The sequence below is a fragment of the Magnolia sinica genome, chromosome 9 (assembly GCF_029962835.1).
Source record: "Magnolia sinica isolate HGM2019 chromosome 9, MsV1, whole genome shotgun sequence".
Lineage (NCBI taxonomy): Eukaryota > Viridiplantae > Streptophyta > Magnoliopsida > Magnoliales > Magnoliaceae > Magnolia > Magnolia sinica.
In genome coordinates, this window is record NC_080581.1 from 99,769 (window position 1) to 126,283 (window position 26,515).

Sequence of the window (26,515 nt, forward strand, 5' to 3'; positions counted from 1 at the left end):
CAAAAGCAGTGGCCTTCCGTGATGATCGTGTGACTTGCACTCATCACAGTTTCTCCAGCTCATGTTAGGATGTAATCCCAAAAATGAGGCAGATCCAAACAGTAGGTGGGCCACACCACTGGAAATCATGGGGATTGGGCTCTTGGGATAGCAAAAGTTTTGAATCAGGTTGATATTGGTGTCTTCCCTTCGACGTGGTGGGAAACTGGGAATCACCTTATGAACGGGTCAGATGGCGCGATGTACATCATGGTGAGCCCAGTAATGTTTCAATTGTGGGCGTTCAATCCTTCTTGTGGTGTGGCCCACATGAGTTTTGGATCTGCCTCGCTTTTCGGATGTGTGTGGTGTGTAAATGGGTAAGTTACATGCTATAAAACCTCATTTCTTGCTAGAATCATCAATATTAAATTACATCTCAGTGGGCTTGAATAATTAGGAAGGTTTCAATAGGTGGGCGTCAAGAGCTCAACTGTTGTCTGTGATGTGGATATATATACCATAGGAGAGTTACATGCGAGCAAACAGGGAGTTGGCATAGGTGGGCCCATGGTAATTAGTTTTCAAAATTCACTTCAGTGCGTGATGGAAATTTAGCTCCAGGCTTAAAAACCAGGCATATTTGTGATTCTGGTGGGCAACACGCAGGGAAACAATTGGGAGGGACAACCACCCATAATTTTTACAGGGCCCACCAAGATGTATGTACAATCCACTTCGACCATCAGTTGTGTCATTAATTATTAGGCCCAAGGTCCAAAACTCAAGCAGACTTGTGATTCATGTGGGTGACACCAAAGGAAAAGGTTGGGAGAGGGACATCCACCCTTGATTTTTTATAGGGTCCACCATGATGATTACATGAAATGCACTCCAACCATTAACCATTAGCTACATCATGAAAATTTAAGCTCGGGCCCAGAAATTAGGCCTATCCATGATTTATGTGGGCCACACCAAGGGAAATAGTTTGGGAGGGTGGGCTGCCCCTGCACACATTTTTTGTACTTGTGTTAGATCTGGCCAATGCTGGCTGGAATCTGGATTAACTTCCTGTTGTACTCTTATTTTAGTTCCTTGATAAAAGTTAGTTTTAGGTGATGCTAGCTGGACTAATATCTTGTTGTACTCCTATTTTACTTTCTTAATAGAAGCTAGCTTATCGTTCCAAAGCTAAAAGAAGAAGAAGAAGAAGAAGAAAAAATTAGTCACATAAATGAATTGGAGGAGGCATTCAATACATCTGATGATCCATCATTTGTGTCTGCAGCAGCAAACATGTGCACCTCTATCCAAAGCTTCCAATCCTAGGCCTAGTTCTAGACGTTGTATGATTCAAATATTACACTGAACGAAAACCATCTAATTGGTGATCGCCACATAGACTCTAAAATGAAAATTAAGGAATGAAGCAAATTCAAAGAATAAATTTCCATTAGTCAGAGGTTAAAACTTACAACTTCCCAAACAATATGAATTTGAGGCCCTGCCCCGTCTAAAGATGGCCCCATGATTTGAGTTTGGATCAATACATGTATGCCACATGTCATGCATATGGATCATCATTCACCATCCTCTTCCAAAGTATCAATGAATATGACTCTTCACCATATGGACAAGCAGACTAGTTTACTTTAAATGGAATAAAATATCTTGAAAAAATTAAAGAACCATTCTAGTTTTATATATATATATATATATATATATATATAGCAAGCACATATCCAACTTTTTTTTGGTTTTTTGTTTGTTTTGTTTTTTGGTAGTTTTACCTTTCCTATCTGAGGCCACTCCTTCAATTTGGCGAGCCTATTCCAAATATGTGAGACAACTCCCCAGCATTTCAATGTGTTTGCAACATGATCAAGCCTCAGTAGATACTCTTCTTCAGTCAGTGGAAAGGATCTCTATAAAACAATGCCCATCCATAAATACAATCATGAAGATTTGGAAGATGTGCAATCATGAAAATTGGACTTTAGAATAATCTTATATTTCTTTTATCCAGCATGGTAATCTTTCAACATATTCGAAAGTTCTGACGGAAATCAGGTAATATCTGTTTTAATATCCTCTTGCATTCAAAGCATACTTCACACACCAAAAAAAATGTTCAGTAGGGTTGTGGGGCGTTGATGATATGCGATTTCGAATATTTGGTTGTTCATTTCCTTCCTGATTTTAATCTGTAGAAGTGGAAATGAGGACCATCAAGATCGCATGAAAGGTGTTAGTTGATGCTAAAACTAGCATCTGTCATTGGGGTCTTAAGTAAGAATTCTGTGGAATTTACAAAATCTGTGATTTTCAAACGAGTGGTGGTTCCGATAAGGGCATCCTGTGTTTGATTTTATTTATATATATATATATATATATATAGGTATAGAGGCATGCTCACCTACGCACGTGCGCACTTTTGCACACGTGTCATGGGTGTCGAATCCGAACAGTCCATAAGATGCGGAATCCCATGAAACCTTGGGGGTGAAGTTTCACCCTGATCTAAGATTCTGGTGGGCCATAGAAAAGAGAAATTCAAATCAAGGGAAGAAACTGTTTGCATTTTTATGGCCCACCGAAGTTTTGGTTCAAAGTAAAAATTGGTACCAGGGGGTTTCATGAGGTTCTGCTTCATGTGGACCGTTCAGATTTTTGAGACTCATCAAATATGATCAGTTCTCAAAAAAGTTCGTAGGTAGTCTGTGTGAACTGGTTCGCAGGTATGAAAACTGTATAACCGAATGGTATGTTTGAATGTCCTAATCTTCTCAAGCATGGATGTTTTTCAGCCCAAATTCAAACTGAAAAAATGTTTAAAGCCAGGCTTGAAACGATCTGGCGACCAATTTTGTGCAGAAAAGACAGAGAAGCAGAACCCTGCAACTCCCAAACTCAGTTGCCTGAAAGTGATGAAATTACAAAGAAACTCCAATGAGAGTTGTGATTCTTGGTCATTTGACGACCTGGAAAAGTACCCTGCTGGAAATGGAATCCTGAAGTAGGGTGAATTCTTGTGTTTGGAAACCTGGAAAATGTCAGAAACAAATTCTATGTAGAACCCAATTCCAGCAAATTCCCGAATTTGTGGTGAGAGGTTAGGGAATTCCCACTCAATGGTCATATTTTTTAAATATGTTTTATAAATTAGACCTTGCAAGGGAATGAATTCCAAGTACCCAGACATAGCTTCTGGTTTGCACAGAATTACATTACCAACTGCTGGCAGAATCGGTTTCTTAGAGAATTTGTTTGCTGGAAATATTTTTTTATTTATATTTTTGATTGGAACCTGTATTTTTTTTTAATATTTAAAACCTAAAGAATGTTGCACAGCACAATTAAAAATGAATATTAAACAAAAATTTTATTACTTTACAATAAAAATATATAATATTTAGGTATAAGATAGAGAAAGGACCCAACATTTAAAATTTTTTTTTTTTTTCGACAACATGTGAAAGAAAGAAACACAAGCATATGAAATTTTACATTAACGCATCACCACAAATGAAATGAAGAAGGGGAAAAAGAAGAAGAATCGTATATGAAACGAAGGGAAAGAAAGAAACACAAGATTTTTCAAAAAGATAGAACCAGGAAGAAGAAAACAAGAAAGCTGAAAAGCCACCTGGCTGCCTATCAGCACTAGCAACAGTAGGGGGCATCCCAGAGCTTGTTGTTCTAGCAGCAGGGCCCTTAAAGAAGAGAAAGGAAATAACCATGGAAACTAGACACCATGAGAACCCAAAGCAAAGAGAAACAATGGTTCTTAGATAACATGGACAGACAAAAAAGAATCCAAGATTCAAAAAAAAAGAAAAAAAGAAAAAAAAACTGAAACAAACAGCCAGCCAGCACCAAAAGAAGTGAGATTTGTCCAGTAGAACTTAGAAGTTTGAGAGCATCTTATCTAGAAGATCAAAAGAAAGCTGCATTATAAGAATTCAAGTTGGCATATTCAACCATTGCTTGTCCACAAAAATCTTAAGGACATCCCTGCTGAGATCTTATAGGCACACAGATCTGATTTGACGTCAATTGTCTCTTCGATCTAGGAAGCATATACATGAGGGCAACCATTTTTTGAGCAGTACTCTTTCAAATGCTCTGTAGCCTCTGTCGAACCATGAACTAGAACCTGCAACAGAAGGCCATGTAATGCAGTACTTCGAATGTTGCACATGTCACAATTGCCAAGCAGAGAACTGGGGAATCTGCTAGAAACAAAGGCATGATTCAACATTGTAAAGGAGAAATCAAATAACTGGTTATTGTCAGCCCACCCATGATTTTTATAAAGAGCCCAATGATGTGTCTGATATGATAATGTTGACAGGATCTGTCAACAGAAAGCATTTGAGCCCAAATCAAACCCAAGGTAGAAGTTAAGAAACTTGGGCATTGGAGTACGGCACAATGCTCGTCTCCTCATTGCCCTTGTAAAGGGCATTTTGACCAAAATGTCCTTTAAATTAAAGGAAGAATATGGAGACAAGGAAGGCATGACTTTAACTAGAGAACTAAGGTCTTATTACAATACACATATGGTAAAATACTAAATAGAGGAATTCAGAAAGCATATTAATAGATTACATAGTAGAAAAGAGTTCAAAATCATCACTGAAAATATAGAGAAACCAAAATTTGAAATTTTATGCGAGAGAACTCTCTACATACCTTTCAAGAAGAAGCATTCAATCTGATATAAAATAAACCACCAATCCGCTAGGAAGATGGCTTCTGATGGTTGCCACCTTATGTCAATCCAAAAAGCCCCATGCTAGATGATGATGGGGTCCTCTTCTCACTCTCCAAACTCTCCCAATGAAAAAGCAACAAAAACTCAGCTGATAGCTATTGATAACTGCACAACATATCATTCAAAGACAAGGAAAACCACATCATAATCATTCAATCACATACCTGTTTCAGCAGAAATTCATTTTCTAAAGAGAAAAATGAGAGGATTAGCTTTCTCTGTATTCTCTGTTTTTTTTTTTTTTTTTTTTCTGTTTGGTTTTCATATAAAGAGAGAAGGAAACACAAATTCAGTTATATTCTATTGGGAAGCTGTTATAAGGTAGGTGAAGTGTTGTGAGATTCTAATGTTTTCCTAGATTGATTCTGAGATTCTAATGTTTTCCTAGATTGATCCCTAGCAGTTGGTGTGAGTGAAGGTGCGAAGAGACCAAAGCGGAGCCCAAAGAACAGAAAGAAAGAAAGAAACAGAAAGGCGGGAGAGGAGGAGGAGGAGGAGAGGCATCTGCTATCAGCTCTGCTCGTTTGAAAGGGGAAAAAAGGTCATGCCGGAACTCCAGATTTCCCCTCCTGATCCAGCTGGGAGTACAGGTAAGGAGCAGCAAGCGGCTGGAGTCGGAATCCTGCTTCAGATCATGATGCTGGTTTTGTCTTTCGTTCTCGGCCATGTCCTTAGGCGCCATAAGTTCTACTATCTCCCTGAAGCCAGCGCTTCTCTTTTGATTGGTACCTGCCCTCCCCCTCTCTTTCTTCTTCTTCTTATATGAATAGTAATATTTCCCCTAAAATCGAATCAAAGTGCACATTTGATAAATACAACGAAAGATTCTTTGCGAAGCTAAAGGAGTTGGGAAAATGAGGGAGGAATTAATTTCAACATCTTGGAGTATCGAGTGGTTTCTCTTTGTTGGAATCATTGATGCCGATCCACCCCTGAGTAGGTCATTCAACATCATCCCTGAATTATTGTTAACAGATTCAGCCCTCGGACTCGGATTACATACTCAACTCCCAAGAACGAGGTTGAGTGAGATCCAACACCGGAGGGTTTCCCACCCCTCTAGCCATTGCTTCTTTTGATTCCAAGAACACACAATCTGATTGTCGGATGATGAAATAACCATAATTTTTGGCTTATGGTGCATCTAAACTGCGATACATAATTTGGACAATTTAATTTGAATTACTTGTACACCATGGGTGCAATTTTAAAGTAATTTCTATGCCTGTGTATCATCGATCACACTCTGTCTGAGCATCAAAGTTTTCTCATTTAGAACCTCAACTTCCATTTTGGTTTAGCACCAAACAAAAATGGTGCTGACACTTGACTCTTTGATCATAATGATGTCATAGTTGTACGGCAATCTAGACAGTCTAAATCACTGACCCAACTGTTGGTCAACATTCCCAAAAAATACACGGCAAACATAATTTTAATAATCTGATTTGTCCAGTCAAATTTATGCCCCTGACCATTCTACTTTTACAATCCATTTAATAACCATTAATTGGTTGGTTAGGAATACTTGATCAATGTGATTTTTGAGATATGCTCATTCCATGTTGTGCTTAACATTTTTGGGTGTTCTAAATAGTTGAACATCAGTTCCACATGTGAGGAGGATAGGAACTGTTTGATATTTTTTATTTGAATGGAATAAACTCTGATTACTTGTTTCGGTCCTCGTCTTGATGCAGTTTCCCAATGAAGTTGTTTTCTTTAAAAAAAAAAACAAAAAATCCTCTGATTACTTGTTTGTTGAAACAGGAGTGTGGGATATCTTTAATTTTTAACTGTCCGATAAACGTCCTCTAATATGATAGTCAGATTGAAAACACCATTTTCCCAATGTTTCCCTCAAACAATGACACATTCCCCGATAATACAAAATTTCCCTTGCAATATAGATGTTTATGTATCCCAAGGGTGTCATACATGCATCGATACTGATATTGTGAACACGGACTGTGACAAATTCTACCAAGTTTGCTAATGTCATAGTGACTCATCTGAATAAGAAAAACCGAGTTGCGTCATGTCACAACTGAAGGGGGGACAATGAACGACAACAAACTCGACTAGCTTTTAGGATAAGACACTCACCAGAATGATTGACATTGAGATCTCTCTCAATTGGGCATGTTTGGGATGCTCTACTCTTTATGCTTTGTTTTTGTAAAAATTGTCTCACTTTTTACGAAGCTCGAATGAAATGTAAATTCTAAACATGAATTATGGATTTTGTAAGTAATACAGTTTTTTAATATTCATATGTACGTTTGTGTGTAATATCATATATGAGGGCGAGTCTCATGTTTGTAACGAAGCAGATTTTCCTATTGTACACCGAGTTTGTACATGTGCCGTCTATGGTTGGTTTATCCTCACCATTGATCTGATGGTCCTCATGGATTGACCCAGCCCAAAAAATCTCCTCAATATGCCAACTTTAACCTTACCATCGTTGGCATGTGAATACATGTTAAAAATGAAATGCACCTACAAGCTGCATTCAGTGGAGGAAAGACCCAAGATTTGATGGCTTGGATCTTCTACTTTAATTAGGTTTTTGGGTGTGATACATCCATGATGAGGGCCATAAGATTAATGGCTTGTATAAACCAAATAAGGCCCTACATGTACAAACGCGGTGCATTGCAGGGAAGTTTTCTGTTCAATACAAACTGGAAACTTGGCCTCATTGTTTTATAATGATAAAATAAATTTATTATGACATGTGACTCGCCCAGTTCATTGCCTTGACCTGTCTAACTTTGCCAATGTTGCTTGCTGTATGATAAATTTTTGGGCTCATTGATTTGCAGTTGAGTCATTTTGGTTGCTTCTTTCAAGCCATCTTTTATGAAGGTTCTTGGAGTTGCATATCATGACTTGTTATTTTGAGAAAGAAATGGTGGTAGATGCAAATCCATACGCAGGGGAGCTGCGCTGATGCTCGGTGGGGCCCACTTCAGCTGACTTTTGTGAAATCCACGCCGTCCACTAGATTCTGCTCGAAAAACCATTTAGAATTGACTGGTTTTGGGTTAGATTCGGTGTGGCCCACGGAACGTTTCATTGCACCGTTCGTCTTCCGTTTAGATAAGAAATTCACACGATCGCTTGTATAGGACCAGAAAGGAATCATATCCAGGGTCTTGGCCATCCTCCAGAGCAAATGGACGGGTCAGATCATCTAATGGAATGATGAGTGGGGCCCACTGTCAAAACCCAGCGGGAACACGTTCGTCACTGAACGTGCGAAACATCTCTATTTGGATGTTTTGCGCAAAAAATTGGAACCCCCTGGATTTGAAATCCTCCTATTGTGTTTGACACCCTGGATTCAGAATCCTTTGTAATCCAAAAGTAGCTATGCATAGTATATTTACAGGGGGTTTGAATTTAATTATTAAATCAACTTTAATATCTCTAATTAGTGTACGTATGTAATGTTTAACACAATAGTTGTAATAAGCCTGTTGAAATATACAATTTGCCTGAAAATAATGAAACTCCAAGTTTCGGATGGGCCACAAGCACAAGATCACATCCAAGTCACTAACCAACAATTAACCGTTGATTTAAATGGACAATGTTCAGACGGTGCGGATCATCATATTAAAGTAATTATAGTGATGCAATTGATAATCCTATTATTTTGGGATATCATCCGTGGGCCATGTGCCCAATAGATTAATAGCCTAGTGACACACATGCTACACATGCAACTCTTGGAAGGATTTTAGATGTAATCCAAGCTTTCACCTTGGATTTGAAACCCCCTAAATTTGAAACCCCCAATTACTTTATGGTGCCAAACATACCAAGGGATTTGAAATCCCCTCAAATCTCCTCAAAACCCCCCAAATTCATGTTGCCAAATGACCCCTCAGTGTATAGAGGTAGCTGGTTAGCATGTATACCTAGGGTTTCTTGGGTTATGTTTTTCACAGTATCTTTCCATACTTCCCCTTTTCTTTTTAATTGGTCTCTTTTGGGGGTTACGGATCCCTGATCTCCTTTTCGCTAATCAAGGTGTTTGGACTTTTTTGAAGACCTGTTCATTCAGCCTATGAATTGGTGCTCTGGATACTTTTTCGCTTTTTTCAATTAAATGCATGATGCATGACAATATACCACTTGCTCTAAAAGCTTGAACTGTTAGAGTATGGCGAATTAATCCCTTTATCTCATAGCCCAGGCCCCACATTTCATGGGTTAGGACCTTGGCTGAACCCCCCTCGTGGGCCCCAACTCACATGGGTATCGCCTCACACAGGCCACCCCCCTGAATGTGTCCTTGCATCCTACAGGCTACCCCACTCGATCTCGGTGTAAAATGCGCATTAATCACCCCCGGTGAGGAGTCTCGAACACGAGACCTCCCCCGTGGGCCCCGCCCACCCCGAGTGTGCCCCTGCATCCCACAGGCGACCCCACTCGAGCCCGGTGTGAAAATGCCCCTGCATTAATGCATATAAATGCATCAAGCATGGTTCGTCTCACATCAGATTTTGAGTTAAACAAATGTATTTCTAATTTTCTACATAGCTTTCTTAGCTTTTCTTGCTTCCTTGCCTACTGCTCGATAACACTAGGGATTTCATTGCACAATCTGGATTGAGCTTTTATGGAAAGAAATCATGACTATTCTTGGGAAAGAATTACAAAATTCTAATGGTTTCTGTATTGTTGTTTTGGTTTCTGTTTTGTTTTCTTTTGGCCTCCTGGCCTTCTAATAAATTTTCATTAATCTTCAAATAAAAAAATAATATTTAATGGTTTCCCTGGCAGGTTTGATTGTGGGCGGGCTGGCTAATATATCAAATACTGAAACAAACATTAGGTTTGCATTTGTTTAATTGCTTCTTGTATTTTTGTTTTATTTACTTGAGCATCCAACAATCAATAGTCATTGTTTCCATAAGATTATAGTGTTTCTTGTTTTGCAGGACCTGGTTCAACTTCCATGAGGAATTTTTCTTCCTGTTCCTGTTGCCACCAATTATATTATATCCAAACTGTGATACTTTTGAGCCATTGTTACTTCTTGAGTTAAGAATTTAAATTTTGCTCTACATGATCACAATCATCTTTATCTTTCAAAAAACAATCATCTTTATCTTTCACAAAAAAAAGAAGGAAAAAAAAAGAAAAAAAGAAAGTCTTTATTCTCCAAATGCAAAGTTAAAAATAATTTCGTTTGATAGCTTATTTGAAACTTTTTATAGATTGTTTCTCTTGACATATACATACTCAGTCAGGTTTCAGCTTATCGCCTGTAAGTCTAGCCTTTTGTTTTGAATTTTAGAGATTTATAAGCTGTTCACAAATATCTATTATATTCAATGCGCTTTCTACCTGTTATTGCAGAAACCATTCTTTTCAAATTTTGGAGCCATTGTTACATTTGCTATTCTGGGAACTTTTATTGCTTCAATAGTTACAGGTGTTTTAGTGTAAGTATGTCTCCTCTTTCATAACCCTCATTATGCTGCAAAGTTCTTCACCTCTCCAAATTTCTTTTGTCAAGTTGACTTTTGATGGCATCATGCTGTTATAGCTACCTTGGTGGAGTGATGTTTCTCATGTACCGGCTGCCATTTGTTGAATGTTTGATGTTTGGTGCTCTGATATCTGCAACCGATCCTGTCACTGTGTTATCCATATTCCAGGTGCGTGGGTGCATTCTTTCTCTGCCTTTGCGTTACTTAGGCGCCATTTGGTAAAACTTAATTTCAGCACTTATCACTGAAAAATGAAATTTTCAGTGATTTTGGGAATTCAAACTGTTTGGTAAAGAAAAAAAAAGCACTCAATGTTAATAATCACTTGCAATTCGTCTTTTTTTTTTTTTTTTAAAGCGATCGTCCCTCCACGTATCACTTATCACCGAATGCCGTAAGTGATTTTCCTTTAAATTTTTGGATGACGGTTGACGAAAATATCCCTGGCAACATTTTGAAAAGACAATAATACCCATCCAGCCTTTTAAAACCTATTGTGTTGATGTGATAGTTCCGTGGGCCCCACCATAATGTATTTGTTATATCCACACTGTCCATCCATTTTGCCATGTCATTTTAGGGGATGAGCCCGAAAATGAGGCAGAGCCAAAGCATAAGTAGACCACACCATAGAAAGCAATGTGGACAATGATGATGCCCACTATGATGTTTGTTTGCCATCCAACCTGCTCATTACACATACCTGGATGAAGGGAAAACATATATCTCAGCTGGATCCAAAACTTCCGTGGGCCTCTGGAAGTTTTTATTGGTGGGTGTTCAATCATCATTGTTTCCTATGGTGTGGTCCATCCGAGATTTGGATCTGCTTCATTTTTGGGACCATGCCCTAGAATGATCTGGAAAAATTGATGGACAACTTGGATATACAACACATACATCAAGGTGGGCCCCACGGTTAAGGCAACACCCATTAACGTATTACCCTGTAACACCTAATCAGCTCCCTTTCAAAGCGGATTGCGTAGTGTAAACATGTCACCTAGGTCGGTACCGTGTTGACATGGCAAATTTCTGCAGTCCCACCATCATGTATGTGTTATATCCACCTCGTCCATCCATTTTTCCGGGACATTTTAGGGCATGAGCGAAAAAATGACTAAAAAAATGAGGCAGATCTAAAGTTCAAGTGGACCACACTACATAAAGCAATGGGGACAATGATGCCCAACGTTGAAACTTTGCTAGGGCCCATTGTGATGTTTATTTGCCATCCAACCTGTTCATAAGGTCAAACGGACTTGGATGAAGGGAAAGCACAAACATTAGCTTGATCCAAAACTTTTGTGGGCCCCAAGCTTAGGTGCCGTGTTTGCTCTATGCAATCCGCTTTGAAAGGGAGCGGTTTAGGTGTTAAGGGTAACAATAACATGTTAGTGGGTGTTGCCTTGACCGTGGGGTCCACCTAGATGTATGTGTTGTATGTATATCCAAGCCGTTCATTAGTTTTTCCAGATCATTCTAGGGCAATGTTCGAAATATCGATACTATCGGCCAATATATCGGCCGATATTATCGCTATCGCACCCCTGCGAGACGAAACCCTCGCGATAACCCCCGGAAGATACCAAAAAACCCAAAATCCAGATATCGGCCGATATATCGTCGATATCGCTTGATATATCGACAATATCGCGCGGAAAAAAAAATTGAATCAGAAAAAAGAAATAAAGAAAAAAGAGAGAAATCGAAGAGTACCTGTAGGCTACAGCGAAGATCGGTGATCGGAGGTGGGCCATTCGATAGGTAAATACGCTTTCCCTCTTTTTCTTGCAATTTTCTTGGCCGGATTGAGGAAACCTCGCCGGAATCTTGGAAGGCATGCGTTCGTGAAGGAGAGGGAATGGGAAGGAGAGGCGCGGATGGGTGAAAGGGGTCGCGCTGATGGGTTACTGAAATCGGGACGTGTACTGAGTTATTCAGACACTCATCGTATTGAGTAAACTTTGTTGGGCCCACTGTGAATTCATGTGATTTATCCACACCGTCCATACGTTTTTCCAGATCATTTTAGGGGTTGAGCCCAAAACTGAAGTATATCAAAAGCTCAAGTACACCATACCAAAGGAAACAATGGAAGTATTGATTTCCACCGTTGAAACATTTCTAAGGCCCTCGGTGATGTTTGTTTGTCATCCAAACTGTTCATAAGATCACGCAGACATGGATGAATGGAAAACACAAATATCATCTTGATCTAAAACTTTTGTGGGCCCCGATAACTTTTCAACGGTAGACTTCAATTCACACTATTTCAGGTGGTGTGGTCCACTTAAACTCTGGATATGATTAAATTTTGGTTTAAAGCCCTAAAATTATATTATAAAGCTTATTTACGGAGTTGATACAGTGCATGAATGATGGTGGGCCCCACAGAGTTTTCTCAGTACGCTGAGTTACTCAGTACGCAGTCCGCTTCCGTCAAAATGCAATCGGTGCGTGGTGCGTTACTCAGTCTCTTATGGCACTCAATAAACTCACTTGGGCCCACATTTAATGTATGTGGTCCATCCACGCCGTCCATCCATTTTTAATGATCATTTTAGATGTTGAGCCCAAAATTAAACCATATACGCAACTCAAGTAGACCACATTACGGGAAACAGTGTTGAATGAGCGGTGACCATTAAAAACGTTTTGGGAGCCATAAAAGCTTTGGATCAACCTGATATTTATTTCTTCCCTTCATTTGGGTCTTTAAGACCCAATCAACAGATTGGATGTCAAATAAACAGTATAGTGGGCCTTAGGAGGATTTTAATGGTGGATATCCAATCATTATTGTTTTCCTGTGGCGTGGTCCACCTACGATTTATATCCCTATAATTTTTTGTATCAATCCCTTAAATGATCTGTAAAAATGGATGAACGGAATGCATGAAACAAATACATTATGGTGGGGCCCACAGAGCACCGACCACTAGCATTAATGCAACTGACATTTAATGCAACCAAGCTTATTATTTGGTGTGGTCCACTTGAACGTTGGATCTGCCTCAATTTTGTGCTCATGCCTTAAAATAATATGCGAAAAGGGATTGACGACTTGGATGTACAGATACATCATGATGGGCCCGCCCACAGAACTGCCCGTTCGAAGCTAAGGATGGGCGGGGGTAGTACGCAATCCGCGTCCTGACAAGTTGCGTAGCCAAACTGGCTACTGAAGTGACGCACCAAGTTCTATAGGGCCCACCATGTTGTATGCGGTGTATCTACACCGTCCATACATTTGGCTATATTATTTTAAGGCATGAGACAAAAAATGAGTCAGATCCAAATCTGGAGTGGACCCCACCACAGAAAACAGTGGGGAGAGGGACGCCCACCGTTGAAACCTTCCAAAGGTCCACTATGATGTTTATCTGAAATCCAACCTGTCTATAAGTTAAGACAGACATGAAAGAAGGGAAAAAATAAATTTCAGCTTGATCGAAAACTTTTGTGGTCCTTAGAAATTTTTAATGGTGGGCGTCACTCTCTCCACTGTTTTCTGTGGTAGGGTCCACTCGAGCTTTTGATCTGACTCATTCTTTTCTCATGGCCTAAAATGATATCTTCAAATAGTTATGTTTTCATACATGACTATGATATATTTATAAATATCATGCATCCAATTTAAATATAGTTGCATTAGTTCAGTTAAACATCGCATAACTTAGGACCCTAGACAAAGGAAACTTATTATGTACATATTTTTTTTGAGATGTTATGATTTAAAATTGGGTATTAAAGGCTTTTTTAACAATCCTCAAAGTTTCATTAAAAATTTCAACCATTTCCTTAATGTTTCCCCATGTTTCCCAAAAAGTGCGATATATGCGATACAAACGATATATCCCATGCGATAACCGATACGTATCTGTATCTCAAGGGTGCGATACATAGTGCGATACCGATATTTCGAACACTGTTCTAGGGCATGGTCCAAAAAAAAAAGCAGATCCAAATCTCAGGTAGACCATAGGAAAAATGGTGATTGAACGCCCACCATTAAAAACTTCTTGAGGGCCACAAGTTTTAGATCAAGCTGATATTTGTGTTTTCCCTTCACCTAGGTTTATGTGACCTAGTCAACAGGTTGGATGGCAAATAAACATTAAAGAGGTCCCTAAGAAGTTTTTAATGGTAGGTGTTCAATCACCATTGTTTCCTGTGGTGTGGTCCACCTGAGATTTGTATCTGCTTCATTTTTGGGCCTATGTCCTAATATTAGCTTGCAAAATGGATGGACAGAGTTGTTAAAACACATACATCATGGTGGGGCTGATAATGACATCAGAGGACCTACTTGGGTGTGCCAAAGACGAAGATGACCCACATCAGTGCAACTTTCTTTGTGGATGAGAGATGAGTTCCAGATGGGGCCCATCGGGCCATTTTGAAGACCCCACATGCATTAGACACGCATCAGGAAGACCCCGCTTTGGGATGGTGCATGTGGGCTGCGTAGGAGACCATTTTAGTCATAGAATTTTTATTTCATTTCGATCTGACCGTTGGATCTTGTTGATCAGGCGAAGATATGGGCCCCTTGAGATCTGATCTTTATTTATTTATTTATTTATTTTTAGGATTTATTTGATGGTCGAGATTCATAATAAGTGTTTTAGTTTTCTTATTTTGTATGATGGACCATTTCACTTAATTGAGTGGTATGGTTGTAATTATTCCGCATTTTTAATTATAAATGCATTGGGGGGGGGTGTGGAGGTCCAACCCTAGTGGTGTTATTGAGAAGAAAGAAAAAAAGAAGAAGAGAAGTTCTCTTGTGTGAATCAATTTTTCTCCTTGTGTTTTAAGGTTTGTGAGAAACCCTTCATTCTAATTGAATTGTGGAAGGGTAGAAGCTTGTTTGGTGGTGGATTCCTTAAGGTATATCCATCATTTCTCTTTTTCAAAATGTATTCTTTTTCTCGTCTTTCTCTTTCCCATTCCATTACAACCTTTTAAACCCATCAAAACCCCACTCAATCCTCTTTCTCTTTCTTCTCCTTTACCTAGACACGTGTGGGCCCCCATTTGGGGTTCTCCCTCTTTGATTTTCCTCCAAAACTTCATAATCCCTAGATCATTTGATTCCCTAAGAACCCCATTCCTAAATCTCCATCCATGAATACAAAACCCTAATGAAAATTTGATTTTTTGTGAAATTTTTCCTAAACTAGAATTTTGCTTGCATCTTTGTCTATCCATGCGACTATTGCATTACCCATGGTATTTGGGTAGTCCTTACTTCCAAGTGGGTCACTCCTGAATTATTTTTTATTTTCATGCATCGCATCCGTGATAACTTAGGACCTCCACGTTATAAATCTGAATTTTCTAATCTATTATGTGGTTATGCTTGATTTTACATGTTGATTATTGAAATTAATGTATAAATTGATCTCTCAGCTTGCATCATAGGGTAGTTTCCATCATCTTACATGAAATTTGGTATCAAAGCTAGGTTTATTGTAGGGTACGTGTTCGACAAAATTCCTATACCCATAATAGACCATGTAGGTCGCATATAGTTTGCTGAATTTTTTGATTTGGCTTGCTGAATTTTCTGCTTGGGTATTTTCAAAGTCTTATCTTGTCGAAAATTTCTGATTTAGTGACTTTAAGATGCCTGGTTGCTGAATTTTTAGTTTGTCTTATTTGAATCATTTTAAGGCTCTTCATAGGGTTTAAGGTACCAAGGGTCATCATACATTAAAGACATGTGCATCATCATATAGTACACATTCAGCTAGGTTGTCTCTCATTAGGATTGTTTTGTGTATGCAAACGCAAACAAGTAGTGGTTTTGGTCTATTCCCCACCATCAACCTGGACCAGATTGCCAAGGCTCTTGAAAAGATTAACCGCCATTTGACGGCCATTGAGACGCACAATAAAACTACTGCCGCGCAATTGACTCCCAGCAACCAACGTATCACGCAGTCAGAGGCTGCTTCTCACGGTACTCCCGTCATAGGGGAAGACCATCAGTGTCAAGTAGGAGAGCCAATGGATGAGGGCCCAGTTGAGCAGGGTCCAGTCCCAATAGAGCCCATCAGGGGTCGTAATAGGAACTTTAGTCAGGGACTAGGTCACGTACGACCACGTACCCCGTAGAGAATCGTGGGATCGTTACGACCCTAAGGAAAGGGTTATGAAGAGTGTCAAAGTCGATGCTCCCAGTTTTGATGGTCGCTTGAATCCGAAGCATTTCCTTGACTGGCTAGCTGACATGGACCACTTTGAGTGACATGATATGTCAAATTGCCATCAATCAATGTTTGCTAAGATGAAGTTGATGGGTCAAGCCAAGTTGTTCTGAACCAATACAGAATGGAAGGCAAAGCGGCGTGGAGATGGACCAATTACATCATGGGTTGAGATGAAAGAACTTTTTTTAAAAAATACGTCTCGCTTTCCGACCGTGATCACATTTTGGACCAGTGGCAGTCCTTAAGGCTATGGTCGATGTCTGTATCAGATTACATTGAGAGATTCAAGCAATACATGATGCGATGTGATGTCATGAGTCCCCTGTTGTGACACTGTCTCGTTTTAGGACGGGCCTGCGCCCTAAGATTAGGCGTGAGCTCATCCCTCATGATGTTGGTACACTAGAGGAGGCCTGCCTTATGGTAAAGGAGCTTGAACGATACCTAGTGCAACTGACCATGAAGTGGTTTGGTTCTCATGATTCCAGTGGCATGGTTGCTCCTCAGTGAGCCAAACCTAACCTTGGGAGCCAGACCAGCGCCGCAACTGGTGCTGCCACCCATAACAGAGATGTTAAAGGTAAGGGTCTAGTCAACACTAGTTCGAAGGGAAGTGAGCACATGCATTGTTTCCGTTGCAATGGTTATGGTCACCTCGCAAAGGAATGCCCAAACAAAGGAAGAGGTAAAGCTCTTATAATCGATGGTGCAAATGAGGATGACGAGGACAATTGCGACGTAGAGGAACATGAGCCCGATATTGGTGCTAATGATGAGGAGTTTGATGATCAGGAGATCCACACTCTTGCAGTAGTCGGATGCACCTTTGCCCAAGCTAAAGAAAATGATGATCGGCACAGGAACTCGATCTTTTACACTTATACCAAATGTGGAGAAAAGAATTGTAAAGCGATCTTGGACAGTGGCGGCTGTGCAATCGTGGTCTCTACCATCAACGTGAGTCGACTGGGCTTGAAAGCCGAGTGTCACCCTCAACCCTACGGAGTGTCGTGGGTTGATGAGTGCTCCATTCCGGTCTCACAACAATGTTGTATCCCCATCTAGTTTGGGTCATATAAGGATTTGTTGTGGTGCGATGTGGTTCTCATGGATGTCAGCCACATCATCTTGGGTAGGCCCTAGTTATTTGACTTGGATGTTATAATATTTGGTCGCTCGAATAATTGTATATTCATGTTTGAGGGAAAGAAAATTATATTGAGTCATCTTCCACCCAAGAGCATACCGGGAAAGAAGGAGATCACCAAAAAGGGTGATCCTAGAACTTCAAGGAAGTCCAAACCTAAGTCTCTTCATATCATTAATGCAAAAGAATTTTAAATAGAGACTAGGGAGGATTCAAAGGTGTATGCCCTCGTGACTAGAGAGGCTACCCCCCAGGTCTGGGTAGAGTGATGTCTTTCTTGACGACATCTTGGATGAGCTTCCACTTATGATGGACATCCAACATGCCATTGATCTAGTCCCCAGGTCGACTCTCCCAAACCCTCCTCAACATAGAACGAACCCCACAGAGTATGCAGAACTCAAGAAGCAAGTTGATGAGCTTATTATGAAAGGGTTCATTCAAGAGAGCTTGTGTTCATTTGAGATAGTATTTGGGTACAAGCCTAGAATGCCTATCGATATCATACCCATGTCCGTTTCACATAGTCCATCTAAGTTCGTAGAAGCATTTGCACGTCATATTCATGATTTGCATAGTTAGATCAAGAAGCACATTAATGCTATAAATCAATATTATAAAATCTTTGAAGATTCACATCGTAGGTTTAAGGAGTTTCAAGTGGGTGACTACCAGTGTTCGCCGTATCGCACAATGTATTGCACCCTTGGGATATAGATACGTATCGGTTATCGCATGGGATATATTGTTTGTATCACATAGTTTATTGCACTTTTTGGGAAACATGGGGAAACATTGGGAAAATGGTTGAATTTTTTAATGAAACTTTGCGGATCGTTAAAAAGTCCCTTAATACACACTTTTAAATTATAACATCTCAAAAAAAAAGATGCGCATAATAAATTTCCTTTGTATAGGGTCCTAAGTTATGCGATGTTTAACTGAACTAATGCAACATATTTAAATCGAATGCATGATATTTACAAATATATCATAGTCATGTATGAAAACACAACTAATTCATTGAAAAGGAAAAGAAGAACTGAATAAGTAAAATTTGAGAAAGCGTCCACTTATATACGTCCTTTCCCAATGGTCGTCTATTTTGCATGCACCCACTTGTGGATGGATGGTGTGGATACAACACATACATCATGGTGGGCCCCACAGAACTTGGTGCGTCACTTCAGTAGCCAGTCTGGCTACGCAACCCGTCAGTATCTTCCGCGGGGGAGACGAATTGGCTACTCCCCTGACACCGGCCTCATGGCTGGTGGTCGGTGCTCTATGGGCCCCACCATAATATATTTGTTTCATCCATTCCGTTCATCCATTTCTACGGATCATTTTAGGATTGATACAATAAATAATAGGGATATAAATCGCAGGTGGACCACACCAAAGGAAAACAATAATGATTGGATATCCACCATTAAAATCCTCTTAAGGCCCACCGTACTGTTTATTTGACATCCAATCTGTTGATTGGGTCCTAAAGACCCAGATGAAGGGAAAAAATAAATATCAGGTTGATCCAAAGCTTTTATGGCTCCCAAAACGTTTTTAATGATCAACGTTCATTCAACACTGTTTCTTGTAATGTGGTCCACTTGAGTTGTGGATATGGTTCAATTTTGGGCTCAACACCTAAAATGATTAGTAAAAACGGATGGACGGCGTGGATAAACCACGTGTAATCACGGTGGGCCCAACAGAGTTTACTCAGTAAGATAAGAGCGTACTAAGTACGCATATGAACGCTTCGGATTGTGTACTGCGTTACTCAGTACGCTTTTATTGTACTGAGTAAACTCAGTTGGGCATACCATGAATGTGTGTGGGTTATCCACGCCGTCCATCCGTTTTTCCATCTCATTTTAGTGGTTGAATAGAAAATTGAAGAATGCCTAAAGCTCAAGTGTGCCACACCACAGTAAACAGTGGGAATAATGACTTCCACCATTGAAATCTTGGTAGGGCCTACAGTGATGTTTATTTGTCATCCAACCATTTCATAATATCCCACAGACATGGATGAAGGGAAAAAACAAATAACAGATTGATCCAAAACTTCTGTGGCCCTAAGAAATTTTCGACAGTAGAATTTCAATTCACATTGTTTCCCGTGGTGAGGTCCACTTGAGATTTGGATATACTTCATTTTTGGGCTAGAGCCCTCAAATTATCTTTTAAAATGGATGGACGGAGTAGATAACATATGTAAATCATGGTGGACCCCACAGAGTTTACTCAGTACGCTTAGCGTGTTGAGTTACTCAGTACGCAATCCGCGTCCCTGACGGGCCACAAGATGTCACCAAGTTACGTGGGTCCCACCATGATGTATTTTTTCTATCTACACCGTCCATGCATTTGAAGAGATCATTTTATAGCATAAGCCAAAAAATGGGTTAGATCCAGAGCTCGAGTGGACCCCACCATAGAAAACAGTGGAGAAAGGTTTCAACGGTGGAAATCAGTATCACCACTGTTTCCTGTGGTATGTCTTATATTTTTCTAAAATTTAGGATCAACCCTTAAATTAGATGGGAAAGCGGATGGACGGCGCGGATGGACCACATACATTAAAGGTGGGCCCAAGTGAGTTTACTGAGTACGATAAGAGCGTACTGAGTAATGCACCACTGAGTAATTTACGATGAGAGCGTACATTAAAGATGGATTGGGCACTGTGTACTGATTAAACTCTGTGGGGCCCACTGTCATTCATGAATTTTATCAAATCCGTCCATCCGTTTTATCATATAATTTCAGGGATTTAAATGAAAAATTAATCATATCTAAAGCTCAAGTGGACCACACTACCTGAAACAGTTTGAATTGAAGTCGACCATTGAAAAGTTCGTGGGGGCCCACAGAAGTTTTAGATCAAGATGATATTTGTCTTTTCCATTCATCCATGTCTTTGTGATATTATGAACAGTTTGGATGACAAATAAACATCATTGGGGGCCTTATAAATATTTCAACGGTGGAAATCAATACTTCCATTGTTTCCTTTGATATGGTCTACTTGAGATTTTGATATACTTTATTTTTGGGCTCAACCCCTAAAATGATTTGGAAAAACGGATGGACGGCATGGATGAACTATGGGCTGCGTGTAGGGATGACAATGGGCCCTACAGAGTTTACTCAGTATGATAAGAGTGTACTGAGTAACTCAGTACGCAATCCGATTTCCCCCTTTCACTTTCCCTCTTTCACTTTCCCTCCCCAATCCGCGCCCCTCTTTCACTTTCCGTCTCCATTTTTACCCCCATCCACGCAGTCCGATCCGTCTTTCACGCACGCAACCCCTCAAATCTCGTTCCGGAAGGAAGCGTTTGTCGATCCGGCTTGATTCCTCGCCGGAATCTCCGAGAAAGAGGGAAGTTGAAGAAAATGGTAAGAAAATCCTACTTACCTGTCGAATGACCCACCTGCGATCACCGCTACAGCCAGATACTCTCTGATTTTTTTTTTCTTTTCTAATTCAAGTTTTTTTGATTCTCCACAACCCGGATCCGATTTTTATGTTGTTTGTGGGTGGTTAGCTACAGTGGGACTCCTGAGTCCCTTGCAATCCACCCATGACTGTCCGTGCGTTTGTCGATGTACAATAATGGAGAGAATCACGCGATATCATCGAAATATCGTGCGATATCGACAATATATCGGTCGATGTCTGGTATTTGGGATTTTTTGGTATCTTCTGGGGGTTATCACGAGTGTATTGTCTTGCAGTGGTGCGATAACGATAATATCGGCCGATAGTATCGATATTTTAAACACTGGTGACTACGTCATGGTTCGCATTAGGCCCGAACGATTTCCATAGGGAATCGTGAGGAAATTGCATGCCCGCAGTGTAGGTCCATATGAAAATTTGACAAGAGTGGTCCCTAATGCGTATGTGGTGGATCTTCTATCTGACATACATGGGCATTAGTGCAACATTCAATATTGAGGACCTTGTGCCTTGTAACTAGGGCTGTACACGAGGTTAGCTCGCTCTACTCGACTCGAAAAAGCTCGATTTGACTTGGTTCGAAGCTGAGTTCAAGTCGAGTCGAGCTGATTATTTGAGCTCGAAAATGAGTTCGAGCCGAGTTCGAGCTAGCCCTAGCTCGACTCGACTCAGATCGAACCCAACTCGAATCGAACTTGGATCGAACCAGTTCGGTGACTCGGTTACTTTGATATTGATGTTGCTCACCAAGTGTTTGATGAAATGACTCAACGAAGTGTGGTTGGTGGCAAGGAAGGTATGTATATGAAACAAATAGCCTTTTTTTTTTTTCTTGATTTTTATGTTGCTTAGAAGGCGTTTGATAAAATACCTATAAAACCATTGTTGTTTCACATACAGTGAGATTTTGAAGGTGCAGTCTAGGTGTTTGTGAAAATGCTGCACAGGCGAACTCAGCTCAATCTTGGCTTGAACTTGGCTTGAACTAGCCCGAGCTGCTGACCGAACCGAGCCGAGCTGGCTAGTCAGGCTCGAGGACCGAGTCCAGCCGAGTTTGAGCTGAGGTCAGCTAGTGGCCGAGCTGAGGCTAGTTCGACTCGGTTTGACTCGATGTACACCCCTACTTGTAACAGACCCACACATCCATCTTCTAGCCCTCCTGCAAACCTTTTTCCTATTTTAGATGATTTTAGATGATGGTGCTCCTGACCCCATCCCTAGCCCATGGCCTTTACCTGACTTTACTTACCATCCATTGCCTTCTCTTCTATCATTACCTAATTGGAAAGAAGAGATTGAGGATGTTCTGGACCACGAAGCGGTCTCTACCCACCATGGAGGATATCATAAATATCCCGTGAAGTGGAAGAATAGGCTGGAGTTAGACAACACCTGGATTATAGAGGCAGAGTTCCATTGCATTGATTCCTACCTCGAGCGTTATAACAACTTTATTTCGCCAGTGGCGAATTCTTCTCAGCCAAGGAGAATTGATGGGGACATCAGATGGCTTACTCAGGTGTACCAGAGACAGAGACGACCACCCATATCAGCGCAACTTTCTTTGTGGATGGGAGACGAGTTCCAGATGGGGCCTTTTAGGACATTTTGAAGACCCCACATGCATTGGACGTTGTCAGGAAGACCCCGCTTTGGGATGATGCATGTGGGCTGCTTGAGAGACCATTTTAGCCATATGATTTTTATTTCGTGCCGATCCTACCGTTGGATCTTGTTGATCAATCCATCGGGCCGCTAGATCTTTATGATCTGGGCCCCTTAGACTTTGACCTTGCTTCCCTTATGTTTTTTGTTATTTTTAGGATTTATTTAATGGTTGAAATTGATAATAAGTGTTTTAGCTTTCTTATTTTGGATTATGGACTATTTCACTTTAGTGAATGGCATAGTTGTAATTATTTTAGGGTTTGTGAGAAACCCTCTCTTACAATTGAATTGTGGAAGGGTAGAAGCTTGTTTGGAGGTGGATTCCCCAAGGTACATCCATCCTCTTTCTCTTCTTCAAAATGTATTCTTCTTCTTCACTTGTCTTCCTCTTTTCCCTTCCATCACAACCTTTTAAACCCATTAAAACCCCACTCAATCCTCTATCTTTTTCTTATCCTTTACTTAGACACGTGTGACTCCCATTTGGGGTTTTCCCTCTTTGATTTTCTTTCAAAACTTCATAATCCCTAGATCCTTTGATTTTCTAAAAACCCCGTTCCTAAATCTCCTTCCCAAACCAGAATTTTGCTTGCATATTTGTCTATCCACGTGGTTGTTGCACTACCCACGTTAGATTGGAATTCCCTACTTCCAAGTGGGCCACTCTTGAATTATTTTATATTTTCGTGCAACCTTCGTGTTATAAATCTTAATTTTCAAATATATTATGTGGTTATGTTTGATTTTGCATTTTGATTGTTGAAATTAATGTGTAAATTGATCTCCCATCTTGCATCCTAGGATGGTTTCCATCATCCTACATCAGGGGCCCACAGAGCTTTCATTGCATTAACTATTACCGTGGTGGGTACCTGCGGTGTCACTGCCCAATCCAGGTCCGTGTAGAACACAACACCTAAGGTCATTACCATATTGATGTGGCAAAGTTCCGTGGGTCCCACCATGATGTATGTGTTATATCCACACTGTCCTTCCACTTTTTTTTAAAGATCATTTTAGGGCATGGGCTAAAAAAATGAGGTAGATCCAAAGCTCAAGTAGACCACACCACATAAAACTATGGGGATCGCATGCCTACCGTTAAAAACTTCTTGGGGGCCACAAAAGTTTTGGATCAAGCTTATATTTGTGTTTTCCCTTCATCTCTTATGAATAGGTTTTATGGCAAATAAACATCATGGGGGGCCCTACGAAGGTTTCAACGGTGGGCGTCATTGTCGCCATTGCTTTCTGTGGTGTGGTCTACTTGAGATTTGGATCCGCTTTAATTTTAAGCCCATGCCCTAGTATGGATGGACAATGTGGATACACAACACATACATTAAGGTGGGCCCCACGGTCAGGGCCACACCCACCTGGCTAGAATGGTCCGTTGAAGACTATTTTGATAGTTCGTCACAGTGTTTAAAATGGTGGTGACTCGTCTATCATACACGTTGCTTTGTCTAGATGTATGCCTATCCAGACAGTCCAAGCTGTGGGTCCCATTGTAAGTGGATCGTAGCCTTGTAATCAAGGTCATCTAGGGGTCTAACAATTCAATTTTTGGCTGTCAAATGGATGGCTGAAAACAATTTGGTTAGGGCACAACATCAAGGTGCTAATTCTGATGGATTAAAATCATCAAATCAGTATGATCTTTGAGTTATTTCTCCATTTAAAATGGAGTCCATCAATGGTGTGGCCTGTCTCACCAATGCACTTTGACCAGTGAACTAAAGGCCACACATGTAGAAACTGAAAATCCGAACATACAGTGCATATCCTTGGGACAAGTATCATCTACTCGCCTACTTATACAATCAATTCATGTTATTGCACGTGGCAAACATAAAAGATCCAGACCATTCATCTACTTGGCTTTATTTGGTGGGGAAAATATTAAAATTTTATTGGACTGGGCAAAGGTGTGCCAAATTTGGAGGCATGGCAATAACAGGTTTTGTCTCGTGCTCTATAAAAGATAGAAATTGGGACAATAGGGGCATGTATGACAAATTACCAGTTTTCAGACATTTGTAGTTTGTGTTTACAAAACAAGTTTTTGTGAAAAAAATGCTTATTGTCAGATATCAGGACTTTTTTTTTTTTTTTTTTTTCTAGCTAAATTACGAAATGGGTTTTTCAGTGCTTAATAAGTACTGAAATTCAACACTTTAAGTTTTTAGTACTTAATTAATTTTCAGACCTTATTTCTTCAGTTTACCAAACGACACCTTAGTTTCTATCTTTCACCTGTTCTATAATATTTGGATACTTGATACTCTATTATTGTTTTAGATTCCGAAAAAGAAAGAAACCTTATTTTGCTTAATTAAAAAACACAAACATTTCTACTCTCAAATTCTTTGAAGCAAAATATTCCTTGAAAGGCTGCATCCCAAGGGTTTTTGTCATTTAGAGAAGGTTGGGGTCTTTGTTTTGGTTATCTCAAGGTCAGTGGGTACGGGTTGCGTTCACTATAACATTTGGATACTAAATATGCCTTGTTATCTTTTGGCCAATCCAAAAAAAGTTCATCTTAGTTTACGAAAAATCTTCCTTAGAAGATTGCTTATTGGTCTTTCAAAAAAGAAAAAAGAAAAGAAAGAAAGAAAGGTAAAATAAAGAAAGAAGAAAAGAGGATTGCCTATTGACTTCTTCTTCTTCTTCTTCTTCTTCTTCTTCTTCTTTTTTCGTCATTTAGAGAAGGTTGAGAGCCGTGTTCTGCTTTTCTTTAGGTGGCTGAGTATGGGGGTTTTATAAAGTACCTTTGTTGTTCAAGGGGCATATGAATATCACATGGATTTAGCTTTAATGTGAGCCATTTCAATTTCAAAAATTTCAGTTCTGCCTGGAACTTGGATGTTTCATTCAGTTGATTTTTCAAGTCTAAAATGTGTTAGCGTTTGCATCTCAGATGCAAAGACCAAGGGGCCACTAATTTTATGGTTCTGTTACTAGTAAGGATAATTAATTTATGGAAGGATATCATAAAAAATAAGTGTAGTATGTCTGTTCGTATGTGTAAATACTAAACACGTATCCATTTTGTTGGGTAAAAATGGTACTTCTTACTCGTAAATGCCCTTTTTGTACTATTGCAAATAAGCAAAGAAGACATTGTTGCCATATATTGACAAATGAAAATGGAAAAGAGCCTTCTTTTATGTAAAATCAGCCTTTTGTTTTAGAAATCACGAAATGGAAAAAAATATGGTTGGTCCTTCATGAATTTTGATGGGCAGGCTTGGGTGTGGCTGTCAAAGCCCATGACAGGCCTGGGGTAGCTTTGACCCTCGTAAATTATGGGGCTTGAGAGTGCTGTATGACTTCTTGCAACCTATATAGTTGTCACACAACCTCATTTTGCATTTTTTGGACTAATTAGGATGCCAATGTACCAAACTTGGGCTGGGTGAGGGTCAACCTTTGCCTAATCTGGAAATACAAGGGTTAATGACAATTTGGCTTTTTCCGAAAATTTCTCTTTGCTGGGTTAAACAATAATCTATCAAGGTTTTGATTGGAAACTAGCATATCTTTCTAAAATTTGCCTCTACCTCTTCTTCGTGGTTTTTCTTTGGAGGAAAGGTTTTATTTATTAGTTTTGTGAAATTTGTCATTTGACATGGCATTGTGCTTTCTACGTGCAGGAACTTGGTACAGATATGAACCTTTATGCGTTGGTGTTTGGGGAATCTGTTCTAAACGATGCAGTATGTGTTTGTATCT

General features: G+C 39.9%; 1 protein-coding gene and 1 long non-coding RNA gene across 5 annotated transcripts in view; one reads left to right on the plus strand and one right to left on the minus strand.

Moving 5' to 3' along the window:
• The window catches only part of LOC131256551 (sodium/hydrogen exchanger 6), a 92,849-nt gene that overhangs the window by 11,724 nt on the left and 54,610 nt on the right, over nt 1–26,515 (plus strand). For all 4 annotated transcript variants that reach the window (XM_058257415.1, XM_058257416.1, XM_058257414.1 and 1 more), the window contains exons 2-8: nt 5,148–5,484; nt 9,560–9,611; nt 9,718–9,777; nt 10,022–10,046; nt 10,139–10,224; nt 10,329–10,440; nt 26,437–26,499. In XM_058257415.1, the coding sequence (XP_058113398.1) occupies nt 5,304–5,484; nt 9,560–9,611; nt 9,718–9,777; nt 10,022–10,046; nt 10,139–10,224; nt 10,329–10,440; nt 26,437–26,499 (579 nt within the window). In that variant the 5' untranslated portion in view covers nt 5,148–5,303. The remainder of the gene's footprint in view (nt 1–5,147; nt 5,485–9,559; nt 9,612–9,717; nt 9,778–10,021; nt 10,047–10,138; nt 10,225–10,328; nt 10,441–26,436; nt 26,500–26,515) is intronic.
• LOC131256552 (uncharacterized) lies at nt 3,826–4,996 on the minus strand. Its single transcript, XR_009176883.1, has 2 exons — nt 4,678–4,996; nt 3,826–4,138 (listed from the first exon to the last, which is right to left on the minus strand). It is a non-coding gene; the product is annotated as an uncharacterized LOC131256552 (long non-coding RNA).